Here is a 27,768-nt window from a genome sequence, read left to right as displayed (position 1 = left end):
TCAAGTTTATATGCTGAGTATTTTTAAAGGGTTTAAAAAGCATAATCAGCATACAGCTTTTTCTCACTTAACAGATGCATTTCTATTTGCTTGCATACAGCAAAGGGTAAAAACTTGAATCAACTTACTTATGATTTCAGAAATGTATTCCATGGAATTTACTTCACTGCTCCTACCACTGATTCTTCAAATAAGCAAAGTACAGAGGGTCTCATCCCCTGAAACTGCTTTTAAACTAGCACTTTACATTGAAAAATAAGTAGAAACCTAGCAATTCCTGGTACAGTGCCTGGACTTAGCCTCATTTAATATAAGAATTGGATGTACAACAAAAAATTTATCATTTTCTTTATCCTTGGAGGACAGGGAAGGAATAAGGAGAGGTGGGGACATGGCTGCAGTATTTAAGAGCTGAATAGAACAATGCATCTTTCACAATGCTGAGAACTCCACAAAGAAGAAACACCATGAATCTCATCAATTTTTTTAGTTCATGCTGGATTAGGAATTTAGATTCCCCTCTTTGTGTATCAATTAATTCAAACTTCTCCCAAAATTAATACAAGATAAACTCTAACAGCAATAGGTATTTCCTAAGTAGGAGACCAAACACCAAAGGGAATCCCTTCTTCCAACGTCTTTTGGTATGTTAAGATTTCACCAAAGAGAAAATCTAACACTTAAATATGAAATCTCTAGGCCAAGTAAGAAACTACAGCTATTATGGGTATTACCCTACATAGCCACTATTTGTATTACATATTAAATTAAACCCAGCGTTAAATATGCTTGCATAATTATGCTGTGAATGATGATAGCAGTGATGACGCTAGTGAAAAAGCATCAGCTTTACCCCAAGAAGAGTAGGATGAAAAAAATGTGAAAACAAGTAGAAAGCAAAGAGTTGGGCATTTTCTGATCTGAAAAGAACACTTTAAACATAGAAATACAAAAAGAAAAGTATTCCCTTATTTCCCCTGTGTGGAAATGTGAAACATTTATTTTAGATATCAGACAAGAACAAAGTAATCCAATTTTACTGCAGCAGTATAAAAATCATCCTTTCACCACAGTGTAAGATTTAAGCCATCTGCACAAGGGTACACATTATATAAAATGTAGTAAGATTACTGCTGCCCTGCCAAGTACTTCCAGTCCCTACCCAGGTCCTACTGCAAGACTGGTGGTCCCAATAGTTTCATGGAAGCAAATCATTAAAAATAATAATAATAAAGCAATTAAAAAGACAAATCAAAATGTCTCAGTGACCATATATCCAACTCAAACTTTATCTATTTAAATGTTACATTTGCTTCCCACTAATAAATCTTTATTTCACTCAAACTTGAACAATAAATCTTCCATACTGAAGTATCTTCCTTGTCTAACTAATTCAAAGGAAAAAACCAAAATGATTAGTAAAGAAAAATGTAGGGATTAACACACCCTTTTGTTTTAAATATTTTTAAGGTTTAAAAATTGTTTAAAGTTTTAAATTTCTAGTAAGAAAACATTATCTGAATGAATACCCTAATGGCAAACCACTGTAAAATGTTTCAGCTGCATTTGGAGCAGAGGGGTAGGGATTATCTTCAAAGCACCCCAGCTTTCTTCATGAGAAGATCAGAGGTACACTGGTTTGTATTATTGCGACATCCATTAGGTGATCTAAGTTGCTTTTTCTTCAGCAGGGGCTTTATTTGTCAGAAGGGCATTATGCTTGACCTCCAAATTTGGCCGACAATTTACTGATGAGATTCATAACCTTTGGGTTGCTCTGATATTTTGACATATTTGCCGGGTTCTGAGCCACATCCTGGAAGGCCACCATAACTTCTGGATCCTGCAAAGAAAGGTGTGTCTGTGTATATATATATGTGTATACATATATATATATTTAGTATGAAAAAAATGTTCTATGGGTCATCAGTTTTGTTATCCTACAATCCTATCTCTTTATTCAGACCTTCAAATTTGTCATGGCTAAGTCAACTCAGGTTTGGACAAGTCCCTGAAGCGTAAACATTATTAATGTGTACTTCCAACTCCAACTCAATGATGTCACTTCAGACAATGAAAAAAAAGATATACAATTTTGATACAAAGAAAAGGACAACAGGATATAATTACCAACTATTACAGAGTATTTCCCTATAAACCACTTTTAAAAACTTAAGCTACTCATTCTGAAAAAAAGAACATGAATGTCACAACTGCATAAAAAGCTATTTGGTAATTCAGCTCAATAAAATATGGCCAACAGAGTAACCTTAACCTGTCTCCACATAGAATTATGAAAGAAATGCCTCAGTGATATAAAGTCCAACTTTGTTCTTCCAAGTCTTACCTGCATGGCTGCAAGAACCTCTGGATCACTAAGAATTTCATTGAGCCCAGGCACTCCTGCCATTCCAGGCATGCCCCCTCCCATTCCAGGCATTCTAAAAAAAAAAAAAAAAAAAAAAAAAAAAAAAAAAAAAGAATAAATGAAAGATCTGTACAGACACCAAGCATATTCCCAAGCAGTCTGAGTACACTATTTCCTCCTGATTAAAATAACACATGTGCATACACAAAGAACAAGAGTGCTACTAAACACAAAGTAGTCTGAACATTCTAACTGGATGTAACAAGACATAATTTTTAACATTAATTATTTAAAAATAAGGCTGTAAATATTTTTTTCCTAGTAACAAAACTTTAAAAAGAAAACTAGTCTTACCTCAGAGAGAAAACTAACAGTCCCTTGGAATTATAAAATTAAAAAGTCTCGTAAGTCACCTTGTATCTTATCTTCTCATTCTTTAATATTATTTGTCTGTTTCAATTTAAAGTTAATTCATATGAGTTTAGTTTTTTTTTTCCCCCCAAAAAAACTATATTCCCCTAAGCTAACTGCTTCCTTCCAGAACTACCTGAAATGCTTGTTATAAAAAGCTGTGGATTTTTGGGAGTCCCCTGGTGGTCCAGTGGTTAGGATTTGGTGCTTTTCACTGCCGCGAGCCAGGTTCAATCCCTGGTCAGGGAACTGAGATTCTGCAAGCTGCAGGACTCAGCCAAAAATTTTTTAAAAAGCTGTGGATCTGGGCTTCCCTGGTGGCGCAGCAGTTGAGAGTCCGCCTGCCAATGCAGGGGACACGAGTTCGTGCCCTGGTCCGGGAGGATCCCACATGCCGCGGAGCGGCTGGGCCCGTGAGCCATGGCCACTGGACCTGTGTGTCCACAGCCTCTGCTCCGCAACAGGAGAGGCCACAACAGTGAGAGGCCGGTGTACAAAAAAAAAAAAAAAAAAAAAAAAAAGCTGTGGATCTTAATCTCCACCCTGACTGCCTCAAAATTTCTGAAAGGAAAACTGAAAATCTGCATTTTTAACAAGCAGTCCTGGTGTCTCTTTTTTACACTGAAAACAATGCTCTAGCAAAAAAGATTTAATTCTCCCAGTATATTTTTAGATTACAAACCCAAACTTTTCTACTCAGTTTTTCACTACCATAAACCTTTATGTCCACTGGAGATATCCTAAAATCACAATTAACACCAACATAGGGACATCCTAAAAAGAAATACAGGTAACATTAATCTACAGATCAAGGGTCATTACAAATAAAGCTATCATAAAGAAGAAACACCTATTAACACAGTGATTTCCATCTGTCTCAACAATACAAACGTGCCCATAAATAACTAACAATCACAGATAAGGAGATCTAATCCGGGGCCTGAAAACAACTTCTAGCTTCTTATGCTACTGCTGACTTTTTAAAACTACTTTCTACAAAAATTACTGACCCAAGGCAACAATAGTTAGCCAGTCTGCTTGTCAAATCCATATAATAAAACCCACATAACAAAAAATTATCTCTAGTACTAGTCCACATTAGTGGTCATTTTCTAAAACAAAGGTACCTGATATAAGATATTATCTAATAAACAGAAAGTAAGCTATGAGCTAAAATTTATTTTCTTGCTTTTTCTCCAAGTCATCCTCAATGTATGTTCCTTCCTTTTGTTTTTTTTTTTTTAGTTGCTTGCACATGACCTTTCAGATTAGAGGCTACCTTTCCTAGCCTCTGACCACGTGGTAAATTCTAAGCAAGGGAAGCATAAGTGGTGTGCAGCTGCCTCTATAAACCTTTACAAGAAAGCTAGTTGCAGCTGCTGATCCCCCATTACAATTACGAACTTAAAAAAAAAAAACAACTCTCTTCTCTTTATGTAAATTTCACACCGCCTCATTCTACCTGTATCGCATAGGCCTCTATCATTCAAGGCTTTGCCTCACTAGTAATTTCTGATCACTTGACATTTGCAAGAAAGGGAAGAATGTGTTGATATATTAATTCTACACTGAATGCAGAACTTTTTGTGCTTAATGATTCCATGCTTTTACCTAGTATCTTCATGAATATCAATGTATAATAGAACAAAATTCCATTACAGCCATTTAGGAATACTCTAATTAATACATCATAATAAATTCTTATAGTCTTTTAATAAAATACAATGCTCAGACCTCAGTAAATTTTATCTATTTTTAAAAAGTATACTGCTCAAAATATGAGGAAAATAATATACTGTATTTCCACTAACAAAATTTTTAACAAGAATGAAACTTTCTAGAGGCTGACATTCTAAAGACTCAGTGTTCCAGGGACTAATAGTACAAAATACAATATACATACCTGAGCCTCCAAATCAGAATATTACCCAATTATTTACAATATTAAGAGTTTTAATTTTTCTTTCAAAATACCTGGAAAAGAGCCATACTGAGCTCCTGATTGTCGTCTGGCTTCTTCCTCCTTTAATACAAAGAGGAAATTAAATTATATAATAAGAAGGGGGAAGTCTGCTGTCCACGCCTACCTTATCCATGCAAAACCATGAAAAAATTGTAAAATAAGCTAGTTAGAGGACTTACAAGTTTTGACAAGTTTCAAATGGCAATGTTGGACTAAAGGAGACACCCCATCTCCCAAAAAACAATTTTCAATTGGATTCTCAATGAGTATTACTTTTGGTAATGATTTCAAGTAATATTTTTGATTGTAACTAAAACTAAAAAATAACTAGAGTCAATTTTAAATAGCTATGAATCCACTATTAAAACGGAAGTAATCATAAAACTTAAAATATCAGGGCTTGCATCCTAAAGAAAGCAAATAATACTGCCAAGTTTTAAATTAATTACTTGATCAGGAAAAAGTCTTGATTTTAGGAGAACACAAACAAGGATATAAATTGGTGCTATATAAACTCACTTAAGAATCTGAAGACTAAGCAATGACGGGAAGGAAACCTTCCTTTAAGTAGTATCACTATCCTACAGAACTGCAGCCAGCTCTTTTTATTTAACAAGAGCCAGGAATTAGAATGATATCCAAAAGTCTCATCTACTATATTTTGCTTTAATGGTTTAAGTATAGAAACCTTACCCTCTGGGCTCTCTCATGTTCTTCCCGAGCCTTCTTGACCCTTTCTATTCTTTCTTTGATCTCTCGCTCTTCACGTTTTCGCTCATACTTTCTCCGATGTTCAGCAATTTTCTGGGCCTAGGGAAGAAACAGCCACAGAAAAATGTCTTCTCTGAAAGTTGAATAAGGTCAGCACAAATCAATGGTTTTGTTAAAGAATTACTTTTCTTTGTGGAGAGATTTAATTCAACACATAGTTGTGGAAAATGGGTTAGATTTACCCTATAGAAAAAGACCTAACTCAGGCTTTAACAAGTCCACTGTGAAACAAAGAAAAGAGGCTGGGATTTGAAGTTATAGAAAAGTGTTAAAAATTTCAAACAATTACCTAGTGCAAGGATGACAAACAGATGTCAAATTGCATGACAATTTTTGCCTGATACCTGCCATGGGAAGGCAGAGACTGGGAACACACATACCAGTTACTTCCCACAGTCTAACTATACTGAAGTTTTCCTCATCGATAAAATGAGAGGGCAGGGAGAAGTATGTTAGTCTTAACTATAACAATCAAGAGAAAATATGTACCAGGCACTAGTACATAGTCCATGCCAAACATCTGGAATCTAGTGTTTATTCACAGAATAATATAAACGTATGAGATTCATATTCAACCATTATTTTAGCTTATGATTATTTTTTAAGAACCTTGTGTTCTAGAATATCTCATCCGATAACCTTGCTGAGTTAGCCCTGTTACAAAAAGAAAGAAAATCAAATCATCTGATAGATTAAATTCAGTAAAACTTCCACCATCTTAAAGCCTCTGATAGTAAATTCTTGAACTTCCCACAAAGCTGAAAGATTTACCATGTAAACGCACTAAGTTGTTTTAACTAACAATTTTAGATAGAAATAAGGACAAACCAGACTCAATCTTGGGCTGCATTTTATAAATTTTCTATTTGTTCTTTTGCTGTAAACTTGATGCCCCTTTTCCATTTCTAACCTTCTGGTTATAATTTTGCAGGGTTGCAAACAAAATAACATAGCTTGCTGTAATACTGCATGAGAAATTAAAGCATGAAAACCCAATGAGATTTCCTGAGTTCAACACAAATTTAAGTGATTACAGATTATAACTTCCAAAGATTGTTTCTTTGCATCTGTTTTGCAGCTAATTTACTGCTAGGGTGTTAAGTACTAGAGCCATTAGTAATGACTTTTCCCTTCTCTACTTTACCATACCCTTGGTTGAACTTCTTTCAGCATTGCACTAGCATCTTCATCATAATCCAGCTTACAGGCAAGGGCAAGATCATGGGCAGCTTCTTCCCAATGGCCCAAAAGTCTGAAACAGATTTTAAGTAATTTTTGGAGCCTTTTACACATATTCACTTATGTAGCATGGTGTCTTACTTCCTTATTATAAAAAAGGACTGTTACAGAAGAGGTTTAGATATTCAACTACAAATTTTCATGAACCAATTCAATTAGTATGTTCCACTCCATAAAAATTTAGTTTAAATTTCCTCTATGGTAACTGTGAAGCCGTTCTACTAAGAAATGTTTAAAAGCTTTTAAAAAATTGTTTCAATTCACAGTATTATGATGTTTTAAAAATTATATAGAGCCACAACTTTCAACTCATTAAAAACAGGGTTAACATGATGCGTATTCAGCATGCTACCTTCTATATGGGACAGAAAACAACATGTGTGCACATATTATTTAAAAAGGAGAGATGGGGGCTTCCCTGGTGGCACAGTGGTTGAGAGTCTGCCTGCCGATGCAGGGGACACGGGTTCGTGCCCTGGTCAGGGAAGATCCCACATGCCGTGGGGAGTGGCTAGGCCCATGAGCCATGGTCGCTGAGCCTGCGCATCCAGAGCCTGTGCTCCGCAACGGGAGAGGTCACAACAGTGAGAGGCCCACGTACCACAAAAAAATAAATAAATAAAAAGGAGAGATGGGATGGATCAGAAACTAAAGGTTGGTGGAGATAGGTAAATATGGAGTAGAGGAGATAGCAATGGAAATGAGACTTCTCTGGTTATACCTATTAACTCAGTTTTAAACATGCAAATGTTTTACATACTCAAATAAGAAAATTAAATCAGAAAGGACAGAAATAAAGCAAGCCCAAACCCTGAATACAAACAGAAATAAAAAGAGGCTAATTATTTATCACATTGACAACATAAACCATACAGGAAAAATTAATTCAAGTAATTTTTAAACCAGTATTCTGACTGTATATCTTAAGTGAGACATATCCTAGGGATAAGAAAGAACTACAAAATAAACTTTACTTAAAATCCAAAACCCAAAAAAAAAAAAAAAAAAAAAAAAAAAAAAAAAAAAAAAAGATATATTAGTTTTAAGGCATGATTCTAGGAGAATACTATCTAAAATACAAAATGGAAAACATTTAATGTTGAATTTTAATTGAGAATATCGGTATAAACTCAAAATTTCTCAATTTCTTTCCCTAAAATCATTATTTTTAAAGGTTTTTTCTGACTGTTAATTGAAATGATAATGACGATATCCTGGAAACAATAAACATACCTAGTGGCCAAATTTCAGTTTCCACAAAATAATCCCCACTAAAACAAACCAAGATTTTCTGGAGAAATAGTCTATTCCAAGCTGTTTTTTAATGGTTTTCTTTGATGTTATATATGTGTATTTTTAAATTTATTTTTTATTATTTACTTTTTTGGCTGCATTGGGTCTTAGTTGTGGCACGTGGGATCTTAGTTCCCTGACCAGGGATCAAACCTGCGTCCCCTGCATTGGAATGCAGATTCTTTACCACTGGACCACCAGGGAAGTCCCTGGTCTATTCCAAGCTAAAGTACAAGATGAGTTCTTATACCAGAAGGCCAAGAAATGCTCAAAGACTAATGGGGTCGATCTCAAGACAATCAACAGCAATGCATGACCTTTCATATACCCAGAGAGCATTAATACAAATTTTCCAATCTTTTACCTGTATCTTTAACATCTGTCTTCATAATCACTAGAGCTACTTTTTGAGTCACCTAATACAGATGGTCCCAAGCATATTCATCTTCATCTCCATCCACACTTGAAGCATAGTACCTTTTCAATCCATGTAAGATGTAAATAGCACAGGACATTTCATCCCAAACCACAAAGACTCATCTGTATATTAAGTTTTGCTTCCAGGTTTGATTACTGATCTGGGTTAAATTCACCTCTTTATTTTCCCCCTTATCTGACTCTTAAAGTGACCTAACAGTGATCGAAGTAGTCTGAAGCTAGTATATTCCTTTTTCCATAATATATTGGCTGTTTAATGTTAAGTTACGAAGTCTGAAAATAACAGAAAGTTTGTAAGACACTGATATAAAGCCACTCTCTCTTCTTGGAGATAACTGAGAAAAATCCTTACCTTACATTTGGCTATATGTGGCCAAAAACTGTTAACACTGGTATTCACTGAATGGAAGCAGTGAAAAGAATTTTCTTACTTGTTCCTTATGACATTCTCTCAATTCTACATATTGAGCATGTATTACATTAAAATTAAATCCTTAGGCAATTTTTTAAATATTTTTTTTTGATGTGGACCATTTTTAAAGTCTTTATTGAGTTTGTTACAATACTGCTTCTGTTTTATGTTTTGGTTTTTTGGCTGTGAGGCATGTGGGATCTTAGCTCCCCAACCGGGAATCGAACCCACACCCCCTGCATTAGAAGGCGAAGTGTCTTAACCACTGGGCAGCCAGGGAAATCCCGCGATTTTTTTTTTTTAAATAAGGTATATTAAAACATCAGGTTTAAACTTAAAGAGCTCTGAAAATAACTAAGTCTCATTATTTACCTGTGTGCTTTCCCCCGCCACTTGTATGGCTGAGCAGAATCAGGATTTATTTCAATAGCTCTGTCACAGTCTCGGATGGCAGCATTTGGCTTCTGTAATTTGATGAAGACACTAAAAAATAAGTATGATATTAAAAAGTATTCATTTCAAACAGTAACTTTTTGGGGGTTGCCACAGAAGCAATTCTATCTAAACAAATAAGCAGAAATCAGTTTTTATTTAGAATTCTCACCTCGCTCTCTTGGCATAAAGAATGGCCAAACGAGGATTTAGCTTGATGGCATCTGTGAACAAGTCAATGGCTTTCTGTAGTTCACCTAAAGTGAAACAAAAGTTTATTGAGAAATAGTGGATAAAAAATATTAATAAAAACTGTTGGTCTCTTTAATTAGCCTTTCACATTTCCCTTTTAGCCTAGTAAGACTAGTTTCTAAATTAACATACAAAACTGGCTCTTCAAAGCAAAATCTTTACCATACCTATACTGTAAATCACTCAATACAGACAATTTTGGGGAACATAACCCCCCTAAAAAATATTAGAATACCACATTCTTGGTAGGACTCATTGGCTTTTAAATTTAGATAAAATCAAAGGATAAGTCAATTTTATTCTATTAATTACATTTTCTTGTATCCATTAAGTTAAAAGGACAGGGCTTCCCTGGTGGCGCAGTGGTTAAGAACCCGCCCGCCAATGCAGGGGACACGGGTTCGAACCCTGGTCCAGGAAGATCCCACATGCCGCGGAGCAACTAAGCCCATGCACCACAGCTACTGAGCCTGCACTCTAGAGCCCACGAGCCACAACTACTGAGCCCACGTGCCACAACTACTGAAGCCCACGCACCTAGAGCCCATGCGCTGCAACAAAAGAAGCCACTGCCATGAGAAGCCGGTGCACTGCAACGAAAAGTAGCCCCCGCTCACCGCAACTAGAGAAAGCCCGCGCACAGCAACAAAGACCCAATGCAGCCAAAAATTAATTAATTTCTTTTTAAGTTGTTTCTATGATAAAAAAAAAAGCAAGAACTGTAAAAAAAGAGATGTGGAGCAGTGAGGGTGGCAATGTCCAATCTGATTCCAAGATCTGAGAAGCTGTTTAATGCCCAACGTATATCCACTGCTTACTAGAAAATAAACATGGTTATTAAAGAATGAAATTAAATATATTTTCTTTCCATTTGTATTATTTTTTTTCAAACAATCACTAACTTGTTAGGACATAGATACTTATTAAATTGTTTGAACCTAACTACATTATAAACTAAACTCTTATGTATTTCTTTTGGCCTAGGAGTGCTGTGAAAAAAGTGAGAATGGTTGAGGACACTATAAACAGAGCAAGTTTGGGAAACTCTGCCCCAGTGCAAAGCTATCATCATTAGCTACCTGGACTACAAAAATTTCTTCCCTCCCTCTGTGGAGTCATGAAAATGCACCTTAGATTTGTTGCAGCGAGCACAGCTGATGGAGAACGCCGCCTTCTAGGCTCAAGGCTATACTCCATAAGCTGCTCCCAGCTAATGAATGAATACAGGAAGGATACCCAGGTAGGCCCATTCTTGTGAGACGTGCAACTCCTCTAATGGGCAACCTTGGCTTGCCTAGACTTTTAGAAACACACACACCGTTGAAGACTTTTCCTACACAACCTTCCATCTCTCCTACAGAGGGGTAAGACCTACATGATAGCCTCACTGTCTTCCCAGACTCCTCCAGTTCTCCCTGCTCCCCCACCTTGCCTCACAGGTATTTTCCTAATATACCTCTGCCACACCAACTCATGTCTTGGCTTCTACTTCTCCAATGAACATACCCTTAATTTGCCCCTAAAATCTGATCTACACAGAGTAGCAAGAATAATCCTTTACAAAAGTAAATTCTCACTATGATATCCTCCTAGTCAAAAAACCCTCAATGGCTTTGCATAACCAAGGATAAAATCCTATATCCTTAGCATGATCTACTAAGTTCTTTAGTGAGCTGTCAAATCATCTGTCCTCCTCACCACCTTCCCACCCCCCATCTCCCACCCCCCAAGCACTTCTCTGACCTCAACTCTACCACTCTTATCCCTTCGCTCAGCACACTCCAGATAGTCTGGCCTTTCTGCTATTCCTTGAACACGTAATTGCCCCCAACGCTCTCCCAATTAACCTCTGTATTTGTTCTCCCCTATGTCCCCAAAAGCGCTTCTTTACACGGCTTGCTCCCTGCACTTCATCAGGTGCTTTCCTGACCACCTTATATAAAATATAGCTTCCATCATTGACTATCCCTTTACTCAACTCTATTTTTCTTCATAGCACTAATTACCACCTAACTTTATATTATAAATTTGTTTATTTTTGTTCTCCCAAAATATAAAGTCTATGAAGTAAAGAACTTGGTCTGCTTTGTTTCCCGCTGTATATCCAGCATCTGGAACATGGTAAGCCTTCAATAAATACTTGTTGAACAAATATAATAAACTGAAAAAGCCTAACAGAAATACCTCTAATAATGTGACAGCTGGAAACACTAAGGTCTTAATAAGAAAAGTACCAGTACCTTAATATTAGTACCAGGTACTATTCTAGGCATATTATACACATTTACTCATTTATTCCTTATGACTCTATTAGATAGGTATTATTATCCATATTTTATAAGGGAGGGAACAAAAACAGAGGCAGAGAGAGTAACTTCTCTAAGTTTGCGTAGCTAGTAAGCCCCAGAGCTGGGATTCAAACCCAGGAACTTGGGCTCTTTAAACCCAGGGTTTAACTATATTCCTGCCTCTCCAACCCCAGGTGGGGCCTGAACCTACAATCCCTAGCTTATAATACTAGTGTTTTATCCCTGTAACATACACCATAAAATTGTACCTATTCTAAAATTAGAACTAGGCTATATTTACAAATAAACATAGCTTGGAAAAAAATAAGGAAAAACAAAAATGTGACTTATTAGGTGGTGGCTGCTTCATTTTCACTTTGTTAAACATTGCTTAGACAATATATAAGTAAATTTAAAAAAATACAATATGCCAAAATAAGTGACAAAAATAATGAGTCGATAGTATGGCACAGTAAGATCCTGGGCAAGTCAAAACCCCTCTAAGCCCTCAGATTATTCACTGATCTGTAAAATGGGACTAGTATGAGATTTTAATGAAATAATGCACATTAAAATATAATAAAGCTGGCAGGAATGTAGAAGGCACAATTATATGCTAGGTAAATAGAAATCTTAGGTGGTAGGGAAATTAAGAAAAGATTAGTGTGGAAAAGGAATGGTCAGGAAGAGAAGTGGCTGGGATGAATTGATGGGTACAACTTAAAAGTTGAAATAGGTGAAGAAGAGCTTTACAGAGAAGCACAAGTAAAGGAACATTCTAGGAAAGTGAGGTCTGGCTGGAATGGAAGGTTAATACTCAAAAATAATAAGGCTGGGAAGGCAAAATATAGGATCTAACTCTAGCAGGTCCAATGCTATGATGAGCTTCAAAATGTATGCAAAAGTTAGTCACAGGTTACAAGCAAAGGAGTGTGTACCAATAAAAACAAGTTCTAAATAAGAATGATCTAGGGGCAGTGAATAGAAAGCAATGAAGTAGAGACATGTCAGGTAGACAAACTATTAAGGTAACTGCAATAGTATAAACATATAAGGACTTAAGCTTAAGAAGGTGGTGGGATTACAATGAAAAGGAACCTGAACAGCAATCGATACTGAACTCATTCTAAAATAAAACTTTAGTCATCTTCTAAGTCTAAGGATGAAGTACAAATGCACAACAGCATTATACAATAGCATCTATTCAATGATGGCATTGAGACACACTACACCACACAGCTATAAAGGGGTTTGCACAGTACCCAAGTTAATAAATAATTTGTTCTTATAAATTTTAACTAATTAAACATAATACTTAATACTACCAGCACTCTCCCACTCTGATAGGATTTTCTGAAGGGGTTCTAACATGCAGAAACTAGAACAAGAGTGTTGTATTGAAGGACAATATTTTTTTTTTTTTTTTGTGGGGGTGTATGCGGGCCTCTCACTGTTGTGGCCTCTCCCGTTGCGGAGCACAGGCTCCGGACACGGAGGCTCAGCGGCCATGGCTCACGGGCCCAGCCGCTCCACGGCATGTGGGATCTTCCCGGACCGGGGCACGAACCCGTGTCCCCTGCATCGGCAGGCGGACTCTCAACCACTGCGCCACCAGGGAAGCCCGAAGGACAATATTTGTCAAGGGTGTTAGAATGTAAAAAGTCGAGGATCATTGATCTAATACCATTTTTGGGGAAAACCTTTCAGCTTTTATTATTATTATTTTTTCAGGTTTTCCCATCAGGCTTTTATTATAAAGAAGGTTCGAAAGCCTCCTGTCAGTGGAGAAACACTAGACTATAGTCAGGAAAGTACAGTCTTTGAGTTACAATCAGGATCTGTACATGCCCTGAAGCAAGATAATTGATACCTGAGTGATTTCAGCCTCTTTATTAATGGGAAAGGGGTGAGTGGAGGACAGGACGCTTTCTTCTCCAGTACCATATACTCAATAAATTTAAGTTCCCTTCCAGTTTCCCACCGTTAACAGTTACTGCAGCAGAGAAGTAGAGAAGAGAATATTCAGACTACTGTAGGAAATGTAGCAAAGAGAAAAAAAAAAATCACTCACCATCATTTAGGGCATCAATGGCAGCCACTTTTTTATCATTTGCCTGATCCATCATCTCCTCAGTTATCTATGGGGAAATTGAATATCAACTAAGTAGTAGAAGAAAAGCAAAGGGAAGGAGGAAACAATTTGGACTTTCTTAGGGATGTGGTAGTCACAACCCCCATTTCCACTCATTTTTCTCTGGTCTCAAGGGAACAAAGAGGAGAATTATAATAAAGGATTAGTAAGAAATCTTACAGGATACATTTTAATCTTTCATACTAAATAATAAATTTCATTCCCTATACTCTGCCCTAGACATGACTTTTGCTTCCCTCCATCCCGATCTGAGCAGGTTTTTCTGCCCTAGTTTTTACCAAATCCTTTCTAGTTATTCACAAGTATAGGCATAGCTTATTTTATTGCACTTGGCAGACAGCACAAATTTTACAAATTGAAGGTTTCTGGCAATGCTGTGAATCTACTGGAGCCATTTTTCCAACAACATTTGCTTACTTTGTGTCATTCTGGCAATTCTTCCAGTATTTCAAAATTTTTCATTATTGTATTTGCTATGGTGATCTGTGATGTTACTACTATGACTTGCTGAAGGCTCAGATGGTTAGCATTTTTTAGCAATAAAGTATTTTTAAATTAAGGTATGTACATTGTTTTTTAGACATAATGCTATTGTACACTTAATAGACTACGGCATAGTATAAACATAACTTCTACATGCACTGGGAAACCAAAAAATTTGTGTGACTCACCTTATTGTGGTGGTCTAGAACCTAACTCACAATGAGATCTTGGAGATATACCTATACTAAAACCCAGTCTCCCCACAAGTGGAAAAGCTAGTTCCTAAGAGGCTTGAATCTTAGAAATGTCTCATTCTTTTGGTCCTATGGACATCTATTGAGCACCTATACTAGATAGAACAAACACCGTACAAGATGCTGACAGTACAATGATCATTAATAACGAAAACATACAGCAAACCTCCTACAAGAAGCGATTTCTTTAACAATCAAAAATCCACTCTATCACCATCACTGTAAAATATTACTGAAGGTGCTGGCTAATCATTAAGAAAATGATTTGATACGTTTAAAAACTGGAAGGAAAATACCAGCTGTCTTTATACACATACCTAGAAAATCTAATAGAACTGACAAGCTATTAGATCTACTATGACAATTCAGTAAAGTTCTCTTTACTGAAGAGAACAACAAGAGAATACAAGAGCAACATAAAAAACAAACCCAGAGTTCTTCCACATCAGCAACAATTATAAAATATAATAGAACAAGATACCATTCTAAGAGCACACAAGACTTTCATGGGAGGGAGCAGGGGAAAAGATAAAATTCTATTAAAGGACACAGATATATATCATGCTCATGAAAAAATTATCAACTGTATCAATCTACCCCCAAGTTACTCAATAAATTCAAAGCATTTCCAACAAAAATCCCTACAAGTTTTGGACAAACTAAAACTTTTTAAAAGAATAAAGGAAAACACACTTTCCACATAGTAAGACATCCAACAGAGCCAGGATAACCTGCAAAAAGACGACTTCAGTTTATGGTAATATGATGCACATGATAGTCTGAACAAGTCTAAAACACACCTTGTATCAATAAAAGCCATCTTTGGCCTAAGAATGTAGAAATCCTCAAACAACACAATAAAGTGAAGGCTTGAAATCCAGCCAGGTGCCAAGTGCTCCATCTGCTATCACCCTTGTGGAAGGTGTCAAACTGGGTGACCTTGCAATTCTGTTTTTGAAGATAGTGCAGGACACATGAAACAAAGTCTAGATTCAGGTGATACAAATGTATGTTGTCTAATCAGACATCCTCCAAAACAAATCTGGAACCCCAAATGCCTATACCTGCAGGCATAACGGTATATCAAAAATAAACCTGTCCCAAAGAGGGAAACCTATATAGAGAGAAGAAAAAGAAATCTCCCCTGAAAATTCGTAACCACAAGCCCGCCTTTGCAGAAGTAATTCACATTACTTCTGTAGTTAAATAAGCAATGAAAAAACCATGCTGAGAATCTGAAGTGATCCTTGAGCTGGTCGCACCAACTCAGTGTCTTGATTGAAGCAAACATCTCTTTCTTTGGAGGAACACACCTTCTACTCAGGCCTCAAAACCTTTCCACAGGTAAAGTTTACAAGAACTCATGGTCAACACATACACGCGTGCATGCACACGCACACACACAAACTACAGTAAACAAAGTACCTCAATGAGCAAGAGTCAGGAAAAATAACAAGAGAATAAGACCAGTAAAACAGTCCGATAAAGAATTTAATGTGTTTAAGAAAATAAATGCAAGTTCTGAAAATGAGTAAGGAGCAAGAGACTTAAAAATAACCAAGTGGTCTTTAAAAAGAATCAAAGAGAAAGTATCAAAATGAAAAACAAGCATTCAAATTCAAACATCAATGGAACAGCTGATTAGACAAAGAAAGCATACATAATTCGTCAGTGATAAAGAGATGGAACTTAATAGTGAAAAAGTCTGTATCTAACTACGGCTCCAGAATGAGAGTAGAGAGAATGGGAAAGAAGCCATTTTTGAAAGAGATACTAGCTGAAAATATTCCAGAGCTAAAAAAAGTTAACCCTAGGATTTATGATGCCCAGTAAATCCCAAGTAGGATAAATAAAAAGTATTATAAACCGAGACACACCGAGATGAACGGCACCATCAATAAACAGAACATGATTAATTTTTTTAACAAATATTGATAAAGTATTTATATTCGTTATGGAGAAAAAGTTAAATTATTTAAAGACATTAAAAAAGACCTAAAAATAAAACAGATACCACATTCATGGATAATCTCAACAATGAGGAGATGTAGCTTCTCCATTTGTTAATTTAGGTTTAATGCAATTCTAACGGAGGGGGGTAACAATCTGATTCTAAAATTTATATGGATGAACAAAGGGCCAATAGCAACCAAAATTACTCCTAAAGGTTTGGGGGTCCTTGCCCTACAAGATAACAAGACTTAATATAAAGCTAAATACAACAATGCGTCATTAGTGCATGGAAAAAAATTAGACAAGTAAAACAAGAAAACACCAAAACAGACCCACACATATACAGAAACCGTGTATTTTGGCATTGGTGAGGAAAAGGATTTTTCAATTATGGTGTTGATGGTTAAAGGTGAAAGGCAAACATAAAATTTTCAGAAGGAAAAAACCAATATATTACAGCAATTATAACCTTAAGGTAATAAAGCATATAAAAGAACTTTCAATTTAACTATATTAGAAGATTTTGTATGGGGGGAGGGATAAATCAGGAACTTAGGATTAACATACACACACTACTGTATATAAAATAGATATCCAGCAAGGACCTACTGTACAGCACAGGGAACACTACTCAATATTCTGTAATAACCTATATGGGAAAAATTCTGAAAAAGAATTAATAGATGTATATGTATAACTGAATTACTTTGCTGTACACCTGAAACTAACAACATTGTAAATCAACTATATTCCAATAAAATTAAAATATTTTTAAAAAGACTTTGTATACTAAGACAATGTAAAGAAAATGAAGAAAAACCACAAACTAGTAGAAAAAAATGTGGAGCACACAGACGACAAACTGTTGGCATCAACTGTTAGCAGAATATAAACTGAACTTAAAAATCAGCAAGAGAGATAAACCAGTAAAAAAAAAAAAGGGAAAAGTCAGAATAAGACTTCACAAGCACCTGTGAATAACCAATAAACATGAGAATATGTCAACTTTATTAGAAATCAGGAAAATGCAAACTTAAAAGCCACAAGGACATATCATTTCACACAGTAAGGTTGGCAAAGATGAATTATGACAATATCAAGAACTGGTGAGAATATGGACCAATCTTTTAAACTGCAATTAGTATATTACAATGTTTCTCAAGCTTTGTTTCATTATCAACCCCCAAAGAGCCTTTTTAGGCAATTTTTTCTTACTTCTCACCCCCTCCATTTTAATACTGCAGATATAGTGCACATACATGAATGTGCTATGACCTTTGGAGTACCACTAACCATTGTAACACCTAAGTTTTTTTCAAGCCCCCCTCCCAAGAACCGATTTTCACCACCTTGAGGGCAATATCTTTTGTTGGGACAAAACCATTTTAGAAAACTGGCAATAGATATCCCAGTAACAGGCAATTCCACTTGTAGAAATAAATGTTAGATGAACTCTATGGTCTCAAAAGCAGTCGAACCAGATGCAAACTGAAATAGGTAAACAGAAAACAAGTATTTCAGAGATTGTTAGAGACTACGATTAAAAATAAAGGGAATTTTCACAAATATTTTAAAGAATAAAATGCTTTCCTAGATGCCTCAAGTCAGAGAAAGATTCAACTTGCACTTTTCCTAGAAGAGAGATGTCATAAAATTATTACAGTAGGTAGGCTTTCACATTCCTGGCAGCAAGCAGAAAATAAGCCATTGGAACTTACCTCTACATTTTCATCTCCCATTTCTTGAGGGGCATCAGTGTCTGGTTCAATCACACCTTCATTGTCAATTTCTGTTGAAGTTAAGAAAATGAAAATAAGACCTGGGCTATCCAATATAGTAGCCACATGAGGCTATTAAAAATTAATTAACCTGGGCTAGTGCAACTGATGAACTGAACATTTTACTCTAGATTAATTTAAATACTTTACTTTGTTAATTTTATTTAAACTGGTACACTGTAAAATATTTCCCTGTTAAACACAATCTTATTGTTTTGGTAAAATTATATTTCATTTTAATAGTCACATAATGCAAGGTATTTATTATCATATTGTAGTAGGTACTCTGGCAAGTGCATAGTTTCTATTCCTATTACATATTACACAGACATACTGATTTAGTCAGTGTCAACAAACTGATTCAGGTGAAATATTGTGTTCTACACACCAATATACTATAATGTTTTTTTAAAAAATATTTTATGCAGATAGCACAAGTTATAGGGATACTCTGATGTAAACCATGATAAAATGTTTAATTTTACCATTTTCTGCCTTTGAAAACATAGTATGGATAAATTTTAAACTAAAAGTATACTACTCGTACAGAACTGACCCCCAAAGATAGCACTACAAAGAGCTATGCTGCAAACTTCATGATGGACAACTGTATAAACAAAACAAAGTAACCGTTATATATCAAAAAATTTTTAAACAATAAACATTAGGAGACATTTTTAGCAAAGAATAAATGTGATAAAAGCAGTTTCCTCTCAACTGTCAAAAAAGAATGAAATTAAAATTGGCTACCTGAAATCAGAATTAACATACAACAATAAATTTTTAATCAAGTTTTAACAGGAACTGAGCTTGTAACTTTTTCTAATTATAAAACAGCTTGATTCCTGCACAAAATGCTTTTAGATGGAGTTAATTTTTTAAAAATTATTAGTCATGGTAATTGTTAGAAAACTGTAAGACTAAAAAAATTTTACAAAAAAGTAAAAGATCTGATTAAGCCCCCAAACAACAAACCCTTTCTAACACACCAAAGATCAACGGACACAAAATTTGAAAAAAATTTGAAAAATGAGTATTTTTTTTAAAGCTTTTAGATAGGTTCTGTGAATTAAGAGACTGCCCAATTAATAACTGGGGTATACATTTATAGTCTCAAAGGACCTCCAAATTTATGAAGAAATTTGTCAGTTTTCAGTCTAAAAAAACCAAACCAAACAAACAAATAAAACCCCAAGCCCATAGCATAGACATCAATTCTTCTAAACTGAACCAGTTTTATTAACACAGATGCAGGTACTAAAGGAAAATAATTTTTTGGTACTGGATTCATTTATTGGAAAACTTTTACATATGTCTAGAAAAACCTGGGTATCTGACCCAACTTATTCAAATACAAATTTCATGACGTCTGAATACTGATCAAGCATTTCCATTAAAAAGGTAACATCTGCATTGAGATACGCTATAAATACTCTGGATTTGAAGACCTAGTATGAAAAAAGGAAAACAGCTCATTAATAATTTTCCTATATTGATTACATGCTGAAATGGTACCATTTTACATATTGTTTAAAATATATTATTTGAATTAATTTCAACTGCTTTAAATTTTTAAAACGTGGTTACTAGAAAAATTTAAATTTCATATGTAGCTCACGTCATACTTCTATTAGATAGCACTAATTTAGTCAATTTAGTAAAAATCAACACAGGACCATATCATGAGATTATCAAATACAAACTAACTACCATCTCCTCACCTAGATCACTCTCCTCACTTGATGGTTCGTCTGTCTTTATGTTTTCCTCCGCCTTCCTACTATCTGTTTTTTCTTCCTAGCAAAAGGAAGGCAAACAACGCTATCAGCATTTAATAACACACCCAACATATATGCTATTCATTTATACCAATTTATGTATAAACTATTCAGATACACTGTATTTCAGTTGCTGATGCTCTTTCTTGTTTTGTTTTGGTAAACTAGCTTTTGCTTTCTATTTTTATTTCTCTTTTTAAATTAAAGGGACTTCCCTGGTGGCACAGTGGTTAAGAATCTGCCTGCCAATGCTGGGGACACAGGTTCAATCCCTGGTCCGGGAAGACCCCACATGCAGTGGAGCAACTAAGCCCATGCGCCACAACTACTGAGCCTGTGCTCTAGAGCCCATGCACTGCAACTACTGAGCCCCCATGCCACAACACTGAAGCCAGCGTGCTGTAGGGCCCACGTGCTGCAACTGAGTCCAAGCGCCTAGAGCCCATGCTCCGCAACAAAGAGAAGCCACTGCAATGAGAAGCCCACGCACCGCAACGAAGAGTAGCCTCCGCTCGCCACAATTAGAGAAAGCCCGCACATAGCGACGAAGACCCAACAGAGCCAAAAAATAAATAAATAAAAATAAATAAATTAATTAAGTATAGGTCCAGTCCCTAATCCAAACCATTTAGAAAATGAGTTTTAGAATTTTTTAAATTTTGGATTTTAGGAAGCTAATAAAGTGGATATACCACATATTATGTAACACCCTTAACAGGCACTGTAGTCCACAACTCTCCATAATCAAACACATACTACTTTCTCAAAATAAAAATTTTTTAGCAGAGATACAAGTTAATACAATTTTGTCTTCACACATGTATCACATGGCAAAATATCTTACCTAGGGCTCAGAATCTACCAAACTCTGACAACTGACTCACCAAAAAAAGAATTACTACTTCTGAAGCTTTTACTTAACTTCTCTCATTTCACTGTTCAAAGGTAAGCTAAATAATAAAACAGCAAATTTTCTTATCAATTTAAGACAGCTAGTCAGAAGACTCTGAGGAAAAAACCTTTTAGACATGAAGGCAGAAAATAGGAGAAAAAGGAATTCCAAAGGGAGCAATCTTTTTTAAAAAATTAATTAATTAATTAATTTATTTATTTTCGGCTGCATTAGGTCTTCTTCGTTGCTGTGCACAGGCTTTCTCTAGTTGTGGTGCGAGCAGGGTCTACTCTTTGTCGTGGTGCACAGGCTTCTCACTGCGGTGGTTTCTCTTGTTGCAGAGCTCGGGCTCTAGGTGCATGGGCTTCAGTAGTTGTGGCACACAGGCTCAGTAGTTGTGGCTCGCGGGCTTAGTTGCTCCACAACATGTGGGATCTTCCCAGACCAGGGCTTGAACCAGTGTCCCCTGCATTCGCAGGCGGGTTCTCAACCACTGCGCCACCAGGGAAGTCCCAAGGGAGCATTAAGAGTACATCTTCCCCCACCCCCATCTCTAAAATTTAGATACAGCAACCTCCTCCTGTTTGTACACACCTTTTTGGCAAATATGCTAAAGCAACTCCATGAACCACACTCAGAAATATCCCTCAGGTGGTAGGGCAGAAAAAAAAATTAAGAGTAACTAATTTGGGCTGTTTTTCATTTACTTTCCAAATACTAATAAAGTACCTACAAAAACACTATGCTACGTGCTAAAAAACAAACAACCAAAAATGATGAATGGGAATTCCCTGGCAGTCCAGTAGTTAGAACTCAGCACTTTCACTGCTGTGGGCCCAGGTTCAATCCCTGGTCAGGGAACTAAGATTCCACAAGCAGCGCTGAGTGGCTAAAAAAAATAATAAATAAAGATGAAGACTACAAATGCACACAGACACAGAGCTTACCACTTACAGGTCATGCATATAACATATATCCAGCATTTATTCTCACTTACTCTATACAACATAGTGAACATTCAATCCCACATTCTCAGTGTTAAACCAGATTATAGAGATTTGATGTCCAAATAGAAATTTTACAAAGATGTTACTTCCAAGTGATTTCTCGGGGAAATCAGGAATGGCAATTTGAGGGCAGAAGGTGACAAACATCCCTAAGAAACCTTATTGTACTTTATCAGTAAACATACAAATGAAATTCATAGCTTACCTTGGTATTTTCTTCCAATTTAGTTTTATGAGTAGCAGGTGGTATTTTACCCCCCATGCTTGAGAAAGATGAAAGAAAAGATACTTGTTTAGAAAACTAAAATTCAGTAAGCCAAGAAACATTTATTTATGCTGAGAAAAAGGTTACATATTTAAATAGTTACCTTTTCAAACCTTTAAGGGTAAACTCATTTGAATGCTTCAGTATTGTAAGTTTCTTTCAGCTTAAAAATTTATTTACTTTTAGGATACTGGTTAATAAAAATCTAACCCTTTCCTTGTCTCAGTAAGTCTAGTAAACTTAATTATATAGCTTCTCTGCCCATTCCCAGAGAAAAAGGAAAAGAGGTAAAGAAACATGCAATGACAAAATCATTTGTACAAGTTGTTAGAGTTCAGTAGATATACTCGAATCCAAAACTTTGAATTTTTGAATCAAAAGTTTGACATTTAGTAAGAATAGCTCAATTAAATTCAAATAGGCAGTTTATAAAATAACCATATGAAGTCACAGTTTAATGATTCAAAACATTTGTTTCCTCTGACTAGTACCTACAAGGGTTCTTCTTGGTTATATTCATATGCCCCTCACACTGAAGATTTTCTCCTTATCACCTCTAAACTTCACCCATTAGAATTTCTTCTTGGCCTCACAAGCCCTTCTTTCCCAAATACTCCAGGCCAACCAAGTGAGTTATACATAAATAACTTAAAAATAAGGAAAAAATAAGACCATGAAGAATTAGTGCTATATGCTCCTTTTAAGCATAAGGGCTACATGCAACAGTCCAGTGATTAAAAAATTCAGTGGATTAAGAGCACTCCACAATAGTGAGAGCTGGAGATCACCAAGACTTAACATGTGCCTTAAAAAAAAAAAAAAGAGGCCATTAACTTTTATGTAAACAAAGATATGTTAACTTGGAAAACAGAAAGGAACCTAGTCCAAAACACGTGTAAGCGTCGATTCTTTGTAACTAGTTATCAGAGCCATGCTTACATTAATTTCAGTTGGGTGGGATTTCTGGACATAAGGTATGAGTATACTGGATTTAAATAGATATTGGTTTTCCAAAGTTCTTTTACCAACTTACACATCTATTACCAGTGTATGAGAATTCATCTGTTCCACACTTAGCTACTGTCCATCTTTTAAAAATTTAGCATTTTTAACAGGTTTGTAGTGGTATCTTATTGTAATTTGAGTCTCTTTTCATACATTTACTGGCCATTTTAAAAACCTTTTTCGTAAAGTTCACCTCTTGTCCAGCCTTCTATTAGGTTGTCTATCATGTTTGTAGGTGTTCTTTGTATATTCCGCATATGCACATTCTGTCAGTTTTACAAGTTGCGAATGTCTTCTCCCACCCTGCGGCTTGCCTATTCACTCAATAGTATCTTTTGATAAGGCCAACATGAAGTAAAAGTATAAATGCAAAGTAACAAATGTAATGAGAAACAAAATTTGCAATTTCTTGTATGTACCATTCAATTAAGAAAAATGTGTACCTTTCCCATTCTGTTTAATGTGACAGTAACAAAAAAAATCTTCAGTTACTCAGTACCTTTGATAAGGAAAAATGGCTCCCGTGTGCCAATCATTACACAATCCAAAACATCTAACTACGCAATTCAGCAAAGTGAAATGGTTTAATGACAGGGAACAAGCACACAAACACGACAAAATTCTTTAAAATTCTATTCTACTGAAAAACTTTTCGAAAGAGCACAGTAATCAAATACCAGTTCTTTGCAGTTAAATTTTAATGAAGGCACCAGACTTCCTAAACTGTGTTTTTCCTAAGTTTCAAAATGCAGCATCCAAGAATGTATTTAGAGTGACATCCAAACACAGTCCTAACAGTGTAATTTATGTTAAAACTTTGGGAGGTGACAGTCCTGCCAACTAATGTGTTAAACTAAATCTAATCCTAAGGAAATATCAGACAAACCCAAATTGAGGGAAATTCTGCAAAATAACTGACCCATAATATTCAAAATTGCCAAGGTCATGAAAATCAGTGAAAGACTGAAGAACTATTTCAGAACGAAGAGACAGGAGTACGAAGTGTAACATGTAATTCTCAAGATTAGATACTATTAATGTATCAGTATCGGTTTCCTGAGTTGATGGCTGTACTGCAGAGGACTGTCCTTGTTTGTAGAAAACACACCCTAAATGGTGTTGGGGACACAGTGTTGGAAATAGTTCAGGAAAAAAGTTCCTTGTACTATACTTGCATTTTGTTTGCAAGCTAGGAAGCTGTTTCCAAAAAACTAAAAAATTTAAAACTTGGGAGGAAAACCCAAGAGGGTTTATTCATAAACTACATTTAGAGTTTCTCACATTCCAAATTCTAGTTAACTATTGGAAGGTAACACCAATTTATAGGTACAGAAGTTTCATTTTATGCTTCCAAGATTTAAAACAAGATAGTTCTCCACCAAAAATTGCAAACTGGACTTTGCCAATATAGGCATTTATGTGGGACCACACAAGACTTCAGTCATAATTCTCTTAATTTGGTAACATTAAACCTACTCTGTGCTGTATTTACTTACACACATGTACAAAACACTGGGTGCTATATTTTAAATTCACTGAGGGTACAAATGCATCCTGTTCACGTCATTTAAAATATCTGCTGAAGGGCTTCCCTGGTGGCGCAGTAGTTGAGAGTCCACCTGCCGATGCAGGGGACATGGGTTCATGCCCCGGTCCAGGAAGATCCCACATGCCGCGGAGCGGCTGGGCCCGCGGGCCATGGCTGCTGAGCCTGCGCGTCCCGAGCCTGTGCTCCACAACGGGAGAGGCCACAACAGTGAGAGGCCCGCGTACCGCCAAAAAAAAACAAAAAAACAAACAAAAAAAAAAACAAATCTGCTGAAAAGCCATGTGCCATGCATGCACTGTGCTGGAGACTAGAATACAAAGATTCTCCCTTTGATCTTAAATTGCCATAAAATAAAAGGATAAAAGTAACTGCAAGATACAAAGTAGACCGAGTTGTGATATAGGAGAAAATAGCATCAGAGAATACTTCTCCCCCTAGAAAAACAAAAATATTCCAAAACATTATTTCTTGGAAAGAATGTAGTCTCCCTGATTCCCACTGACTACTGGGCCAAAATTCTTTTCTTCATGTTTCTCTTGTTCAATTTATTAAACTTATATATTCTTAAAACCAAATAAAATTTTAAGCTATAAACAATAGTAGAAATTATGGCAAATAAGCAAATGGACTGTTCTTCAATGTCTAAGCCTGGATATCCATGACTAATTTAGTATGGACTAAAGGAAAACCTGAGATGGTTTCTACTTGAGGAACCCTAAAAGTAGGATTAGGTTTAGGAATATTACTGGACCTAGAAGTCTCCACATTCAACCCTATCTCCTATAACTTTGGACTGCTTTAAGAAGACTGATACCAAGACAGAAAAGAGAGGAACTGATACACTTCAGAGACTACAATACTTGACAGAATTTTCAGACCATAAATCGGAATTCTCTACACAGCCACAATCACTCCAGCACAAGTTACAACACTGCTCTCGGATGCGTGTTAACTTTTTCCTCACAGTGTCCTCTACCTCTCTAGGAGTGGAACATAACATTGTATCCACTCAATATACCGCTCACTCTTGGTGCCAGATATTTCTTCCTGCAGTATAGGTCTGCTTTACCTGGAATTTTAAGAACTTATTAATTGTAGGCTCTTTTCTCCAATGAATAAGTAAGAGGAAGACAAAAGCATATAAATATCTTAAGTGACATTTTTGGATCAAGTTACTCAACAGAGAAAATGAGTAAAATCTAGACCAATTCCTAGTCCTAAAAATTTTTCTGTTAAAAAGCACAATTTGCAAAACGGTATTAACTGTTAACAACTGTTATTAAGCTACTACAGTAACTAATTGTAAGTGTTCTCAGAATTTTACATAAATTAACATGAGCAAAAATCTTACAGTAGCTAGAAAACTGGTGGGGGAAAAAAGGACTGAGAAAATTCTTAGAAGAAAAACATTACTATCCCACCACAGACAACGTTGATAGATCTGAACTTAAGTTTCTTCGTTAGAACAAGCTCACTGGAAGAAATATTCTTTCAAATGTTGGCTAATCGTTGGTTCATCTTCCCCTATAAAAATGTTACTAAAATAAACAAATCAATGTTTAGGGTAGTACCTTTTAGGAGTCATATTGTTTTACACTATTTATCCCTGTTTACTCGCTATTTATCACCGTGAGATGCAATTTGTATGTCATCTCTTTTAAATTCCTCACCAGGAGTACTGACTCTAAAGAATCATCTCGGGGAGGAGTTCCCTTTCTCCCTTAAGTTCCCCTTCAATACGAAGAATACTAATCTCTATTACATGCTAAATATCAAGACGAATTTCTGTACTTATCCATCTGTATCCCTAAATAGATTGTACTTAAACTGTTTCCTAGCTAGCACCTGGCACAATGCCTGTCCAATTAATTCCACGCTCGTAGCGCCGTACTCTGGAGTTAAAGATAACAAGAATAGATCGTGTTAACATGTGGGTCCTTGAAAAATCAGTTTTTTAAAAGTGTTTGGCGTGATGGCACTGCCACTACGGAGGTACAATAAGCGATTCCCAAAATAACTCTACGCACTTAGAATCACTGTAATTGTAAAAGTAATCAAACACAGTTACCACTTTTATTGTAACTTATTAAATAACTTACACATCACACCACTTTTTAAAGGCACAGTGCGTAAAGGAGCTGCTTCGTGTCACTGCGACCTCAGCAGGACACCAGAGATTTCAAGAAAAACAACTCCATGCGAAAGCTAAGTCTTGCCGCTTTCACCCCTCCCCCTCACGGCTACAGTGCCCTGCTGCCCGCAACCATCTGCATCTCAGTATTTCGCCGAAGACACACCCCTGGCGACCTCAGAGCGGAGGGAACCCAGCTCTGCCTTTTCCTTCCCTGCCTCTGAACCATCTAAGCTTCCCGATCCTCCACGAGCCCCTCGAGGTCGCCGCCAGGGAGCGAGACTCGCCGCCGAGCTCCAGGTCCCTCCGCCCCGCGCCAGCTCGGGCCCAGCTCCCCCTCCCGCTGTCCCTGTTCCCTCCCCCATCGGCCCTCAGGCCCGGGTCTCACCTCTCCACCCACTCCTTCAGGAAGCGCATTTCCTCGGTGTGCAGAACGCTTGGGTCCTGCTTGCACATTTTCACAAAGGCTCGAAGCTCGCTCACTTTGCGGGGGTCCATGGTCCGGAGGCGGCGGGAGGCAGCAGGAGGCGGCGGGCGCGGCAGAGGCGGCAGCCCGATCCTAAGCCCGGTCTAGCTCAGCGTGACCGCGTAAAGGGGGCGGCTGCTGAGAGGCAGAACAGACTAGAACCTCCCCGGCCGCTGGCTCCGCCCACC

At 36.6% G+C, this 27,768-nt stretch overlaps 1 protein-coding gene across 1 annotated transcript; it reads right to left on the bottom strand.

Moving 5' to 3' along the window:
• Window positions 1-27,768, bottom strand: ST13 (ST13 Hsp70 interacting protein). Its single transcript, XM_024737411.1, has 12 exons — window positions 27,503-27,768; window positions 22,370-22,427; window positions 20,209-20,284; window positions 18,428-18,498; window positions 13,939-14,005; window positions 9,500-9,584; window positions 9,268-9,378; window positions 6,663-6,765; window positions 5,436-5,552; window positions 4,720-4,802; window positions 2,348-2,441; window positions 1-1,843 (listed from the first exon to the last, which is right to left on the bottom strand). Exons 1-12 carry the CDS (start codon window positions 27,610-27,612, stop codon window positions 1,715-1,717), a joined length of 1,104 nt encoding a protein of 367 aa, XP_024593179.1. The 5' UTR covers window positions 27,613-27,768; the 3' UTR covers window positions 1-1,714.

The sequence above is a fragment of the Neophocaena asiaeorientalis genome, unplaced genomic scaffold (genome assembly GCF_003031525.2).
Source record: "Neophocaena asiaeorientalis asiaeorientalis breed wild unplaced genomic scaffold, Neophocaena_asiaeorientalis_V1.1 scaffold242, whole genome shotgun sequence".
In the NCBI taxonomy this organism is placed as follows: domain Eukaryota; kingdom Metazoa; phylum Chordata; class Mammalia; order Artiodactyla; family Phocoenidae; genus Neophocaena; species Neophocaena asiaeorientalis.
The sequence above is the reverse complement of the archived record's forward strand: the minus strand, read 5'-3'. Positions and strand labels throughout refer to the sequence as shown.

What these genes read in the sequence shown, in the direction of transcription:
- ST13 (XM_024737411.1), bottom strand. Translation starts at nt 27,612, where the DNA reads ATGGACCCCCGCAAAGTGAGCGAGCTTCGAGCCTTTGTGAAAATGTGC. An exon ending in TGGGAGATGAAAATGTAGAG is followed by an intron (nt 14,006 to 18,427) that starts GTAAGTTCCAAT and finishes ATTTCCCCATAG; the next exon opens with ATAACTGAGGAGATGATGGA. An exon ending in AACATGAGAGAGCCCAGAGG is followed by an intron (nt 4,803 to 5,435) that starts GTAAGGTTTCTA and finishes TTTGTATTAAAG; the next exon opens with GAGGAAGAAGCCAGACGACA.